The 6,000-nt window shown below is 25.8% G+C and overlaps 2 protein-coding genes across 3 annotated transcripts in view; both read right to left on the reverse strand.

Moving 5' to 3' along the window:
* LOC127105056 (uncharacterized) overlaps positions 1 to 6,000 on the reverse strand; it is a 100,613-nt gene that overhangs the window by 12,650 nt on the left and 81,963 nt on the right. The window lies entirely within an intron of this gene.
* Positions 1,386 to 3,547, reverse strand: LOC127105054 (uncharacterized). The gene is made up of 3 exons (XM_051042219.1): positions 3,501 to 3,547; positions 3,377 to 3,410; positions 1,386 to 3,249 (listed from the first exon to the last, which is right to left on the reverse strand). The coding sequence occupies exons 2-3, from the start codon at positions 3,377 to 3,379 to the stop codon at positions 1,801 to 1,803; spliced, it is 1,452 nt and encodes a 483-aa protein (XP_050898176.1). The 5' UTR covers positions 3,380 to 3,410; positions 3,501 to 3,547; the 3' UTR covers positions 1,386 to 1,800.

Genomic DNA, 6,000 nt, shown 5'->3' on the forward strand with positions numbered 1-6,000 from the left:
GTTGAATATGGATATGAGACCCCGGATAATGGTATAGGAAATTAACGTTATGTACATCACCTAACTCTGCTTACGTTGCAGACTAGGAATAGAAAGCTCTGAGTATGGGATATTCTAATAAACTCATTATTTTATACCGTAAAAGTCTTAAATTTTTTATTCTCAATAATATAATTATTTCAAAAGATTTAGTTATTCCATACCATCCAATTTGGTAAGGACACAGTCCCTTCGTCAGTTGTGAATTCTAAAACTCCGTAGTGAGTAGTTCTTTCAACCGAAGATTTTCAATTCAAATAACATTGGATATTCTAATAAACCCATTATTTTATGCCGTAAAAGTCTTAAATTTGTTATTCTCAACAATATAATTATCTCTGAAGATTTAATTATTCAATTCCATCCAATTTGGTAAGGACACAGTCCCTTCATTAGCTATGAATTCTAAAACTCCGCAGTGAGTAGTTCTTTCGGCGGAAGAATTTTTCAATTCAAATAACATAAGATATTCTAATAAACCCATTATTTTATGCCGTAAAAGTCTTAAATTTGTTATTCTCAATAATATAATTATTTTTAAAGATTTAGTTATTCCATTCATCCAATTTGGTAAGGACAGTCCCTTCATTTGTGCAGTGACCGGTTCTTTCGGCAGAAGAATTTTTCAATTTAAATAACATAAGATATTTTAATAAACCCATTATTTTATATCAAAAAAAAAGTCTTAAATTTGTTATTCTCAATAATATAATTATTTCGGAAGATTTAGTTATTCCATTCCATCTTATTTATTTATAGATATACTTTATTTTTATTTTTATTATTTATTGAATAATTAATATATGTGATATAATAATAGACCAATAAATCATATACATTGATCATTTAATAATTTGAAAAAATAAATTGTATTTTATGAATAAAAATAAAGAGAATATTAAAAAGTAAATATAAATAAAAATGAGTGTTACACTGATAATATAAATTAACTTTATACTAGCAACATGTATGAAGTTTAATATTTTAAATTACTTATATAATATTTCAGAATTATATATATATCTATTGGATAAAGTGTATTTCCATTGAACCCAAAATATAAATATTTTATTTTATCTAAAATATAAAAGTTCTTAAATAATTTAATGTCTAAGTAAAGTTTAGTTATGTTTTATATTTATTTTTTAATATTTAATGGAAACTAACTAGTAGAAAAATCTAAACTTCTTTCTTCAAAAATATATTTTACAGGTCCTTCAATTAGTTACGAATATAAACTTACCAAGGCATTCTAGAGCCGAAGAAGACATGATATCCGAAAGAAAAGAGAATTTGCATTAGCTATTGAAATTATCACAATGGTTGATGATTGATACAAAATAATAAAATGTAACCAAGTATTATTGAATATTTTACAAGGATGATCTATGCTTATATTTGAAAACCATCTGATGACATATCCTATTGAGAGATGAGACCGAAAAACAACGGTAAGAATGCTCAAAAATTGTACTCTGTCGCAGATTCCTCCTATATCCATAAAAAACCTCATTGCACTGATGATCATTCTGCTGCAGATTCCACATATGCCCATAAAAAACCTCATTACACTGATGATCATTCTGCTGCAGATTCCTCCTATGACCATAAAAAAACTCATTGCACTGATGATCATTCTGCCGCAGATTCCTCCTATGCCCATAAAAAACCTCATTCCATTGATGATCATTCTGCCGCAGATTCCTCCTATGCCCATAAAAAAACCCATAGCACTGATGATCATTCTGTTGCAGATTCCTCTTATGCCCATAAAAACCTCATTGCACTGATGATCATTCTCCCGCCGCAGATTCCTCCTATGCCCATAAAAAACCCCATTGCACCGATGATCATTCTGCCTCCGTAGATTCTTCCTATGCCCATAAAAAAAACCATTGCACTGATGATCATTCTGCCGCCGCAGATTCCTTCTATGCCCATAAAAAACCTCATCCCATTGATGATCATTCTGCCGCAGATTCCTCCTATGCCCATAAAAAACCCCATTGCACTGGTAATCATTCTGCCGCCGAAGATTCCTCCTATGCCCATAAAAAACCCCATTGCACTGATGATCATTCTGCCGCCGAAGATTCCTCTTATGCCCATAAAAAAACTCATTGCACAGATTATTATTCTGCCGTCGCAGATTCCTCCTATGCCCATAAAAAACCTCATTGCACTGATGATCATTCTGCCGCAGATTCCGCCTATGCCCATAAAAAAACCCATTGCACTAATGATCATTCTGCCGCAGATTCCTCCTATGCCCATAAAAAACCCATTGCACAGATGATCATTCTGCCGCAGATTCCTCTTAAGCCCACAAAAAACCTCATTGCACTGATGATCATTCCGCCGCAGATTCATCCTATGCCCATAAAAAACCCCATTGCACTGATGATCATTCTGCTGCAGATTCTTCATATGTCCATAAAAATGCTTATTGCACTGATGATCATTTTGCCACAGATTCCTCTTATGCCCATAAAAATTTCCATTGCACTGATGATCATTCTGCTGCAGATTCCTTCTATGCCCATAAAAAAAACCATTGCACTGATGATCATTCTGCTGTAGATTCCTCCTATGCCCATAAAAAAAGTCATTGCACTGATGATCATTCTGGCGCAGATTCCTCCTATGCCCATAAAAAACCTCATTGCACTGATGATCATTCTGCCGCAGATTCATCCTATGCCCATTAAAAATCCCATTGCACTGATGATCATTCTGCCGCAGATTCCTCCTATGCTCATAAAAAAAACCATTGCGCTGATGATCATTCTGCCGCGGATTTCTCCTATGCCCATAAAAAACCTCATTGCACTGATGATCATTCTGCCACAGATTCCTCCTATGCCCATAAAAAAACCCATTGCACTGATGATCATTCTGCCGCAGATTCCTTCTATGCCCATAAAAAACTTCATTCCATTGATGATCTAGATGATCATTCTGCTGCAGATTCCTCTCATACTCATGAATATCCTTGTTCAACCGATTTAGATGCTCATTCCGCCACAGATTCCTGTGATACTGATGAATATCCTCAGCAAACTGATCTAGATCCTCATAAAAATCCTCATCCGATTGATCATCATCATATTCATATGAGTGATTACTTATTTGATCTTCAGACAAATTGTTTTCAAGTGAAACATTATTCACCTCTTGCAAATCCTCATTCAACAGATTTTCATCAGAATTCTACAAGAAAAAACAGTTAATGCAACCACATTAATAACCATAATAAGCAACAAAGAACTGAGCATTAACATATATATTCTGAATCAAGAACATACAAACTTTAAAGTAAAAAAGACAAATAACATACCATATTGAGCTGAGAATAGATGATATTCGATTAACTGCAAAAGGAAAACAAAAACAACTATAAGCAACATAAAATAACTAGCAATAATCAAGTTTCATATATAGAACATTATCATCGCACTAACCTTGGAATTAGTGGTTTGAAGAAAGTCCAAGGCTTTGAAGAAAATTTCTAGTTTCAGAAACAAATAGTGGTTTGAGAATAAGGTTTTAACTAGTTTATATAATGGCATGTGAGAGGTCCAAAGGAATCCTAATAAACCCATTATTTTATGCCTTAAAATTCTTAAATTTATTATTCTTAATAATATAATTATTTCAGAAGATTTATCTTATTTATTCATGGATATAACTTATTTTTTTAGATTTATTAAATAACTAATCTATCTGATATAATAATAGGTCATATACATTTATTATATAATAAATTTAAAAAATAAATTGTAATTTATAAATAGAATCAAAGAGAATATTAAAAAATAAATTTAAGTAAAAAGAAGTGATATATTAATAATATAAATTAATTTTATACCATTAATGTGTATGCCACCAAGTTTAAAATTTTAAATTATTTATATGACATATTAGAATGATATATTCTTACGATGTCACTAAATCTAAAATATAAATATTTTATTTTATCTCAAATATAAAAGTTCTTAAATAATTTAATGTCTAAATAAAGTTTAGCAATTTCTTATATTTATTTTTTAATTATTTAATAAAAACTGATATTTCTGCCTCTAACTACTAGAAAAATCTAAACTTCTTTCTTCAAAAATATATTTTATAGGTCCCTTCAATTAGTTAATAAAATTAATTTAAATATTAAAATATTATTTTCTTAATGAACTATAATATATATATATATATAATATATATATATATATATATATATATATATATATATATATATATATATGTATTTTAAATTCAATATTAATGTTTAAATTAATTGATTTTAATTATTATTTTATTAATGGAAATATTATTATTAAGCGAAGAAAGTCCAGTGCTTTGAAGAAAATTTCTAGTTTCAGAAACAAATAATGGTTTGAGAATAAGGTTTTAACTAGTTTATATAATGGCACGTGAGAGGTTCAAAGGAATCCTAATAAACCCATTATTTTATGCCTTAAAATTCTTAAATTTGTTATTCTTAATAATATAATTATTTTAGAAGATTTATCTTATTTATTCATGGATATAATTTACTTTTTTTTAGATTTATTAAATAACTAATCTATCTGATATAATAATAGGACATATACATTTATTATTTAATAAATTTAAAAAATAAATTGTAATTTATAAATAGAATCAAAGAGAATATTAAAAAATAAATTTAAGTAATAAGAAGTGATATATTAATAATATAAATTAATTTTATACCATTAATGTGTATACCACCAAGTTTAAAGTTTTAAATTATTTATATGAGATATTAGAATGATATATTCTTACGATGTCACTAAATCTAAAATATAAATATTTTATTTTCTCTAAAATATAAAAGTTCTTAAATAATTTAATGTCTAAATAAAGTTTAGCAATTTTTTATATTTAGTTTTTAATTATTTAATAAAAACTAATATTTCTGCCTCTAACTACTAGAAAAATCAAAACTTCTTTCTTCAAAAATATATTTTATAGTTCCTTCAATTAGTTAATAAAATTAATTTAAATATTAAAATATTATTTCCTTAATGCACTATTAATATATATATATATATATTATATATATATTATAATATATATAATATATATATATATATATTAATATATTATATATATATATATATATATATATATATATATATATATATATATATATATAATGAGATTAATTACTATACGTTGTCAGTGTAAAAAGTTTTACACCGTCGGTTCATCACCATCACCCGTTTGTATTACTTTATAGATTTTAAAATAAAAGTTAAACTTCTTTTAATATCCAACGTCTATAATTAACTGATGGTGTAAAACTCTTTTACTGACAGTGTATTTCAATTAATCTCTCTCTCTCTTATATATATATATATATATATATATATATATATATATATATATATATATATATATATATATATATATTATATATATATATATATATATAATATATAATATATATATATATATATATATAATATATATAATATATATATATTATATATATATATAATGTATTTTAAATTCAATAATAATGTTTAAATTAACTGATTTTAATTATTATTTTATTAATGGAAATATTATTGTTTTAGTTATTTTAATTATATATATTTTATAAATATAATCTATAACATTATACTTTTCAATTGAACGCTAAATTTTATAATAAAAACATTAAATATTTATATATTAAATTTGACATTGATTATGCTCCCAATTAAAAAATATAAAACTTTTCCATTAATCAAATCAAAATATAAAATAATACCTCTTTGACAGATCGTTTTCTAATTTTCTTTTAATAAATATTTAATTTGATAAAAATTTAAAAGGTTAGTTGTTCATTTAATTAAATTAAATTCATTAATAAATTAAAGATTAGTTGCCGTAAAAAAAATAATTAAATAATCATATTTTTCCATAATAATTTTTTTCATAAGAATTTCTCAAATGCTC

The sequence above is a fragment of the Lathyrus oleraceus genome, chromosome 7, assembly GCF_024323335.1.
Source record: "Lathyrus oleraceus cultivar Zhongwan6 chromosome 7, CAAS_Psat_ZW6_1.0, whole genome shotgun sequence".
Lineage (NCBI taxonomy): Eukaryota > Viridiplantae > Streptophyta > Magnoliopsida > Fabales > Fabaceae > Lathyrus > Lathyrus oleraceus.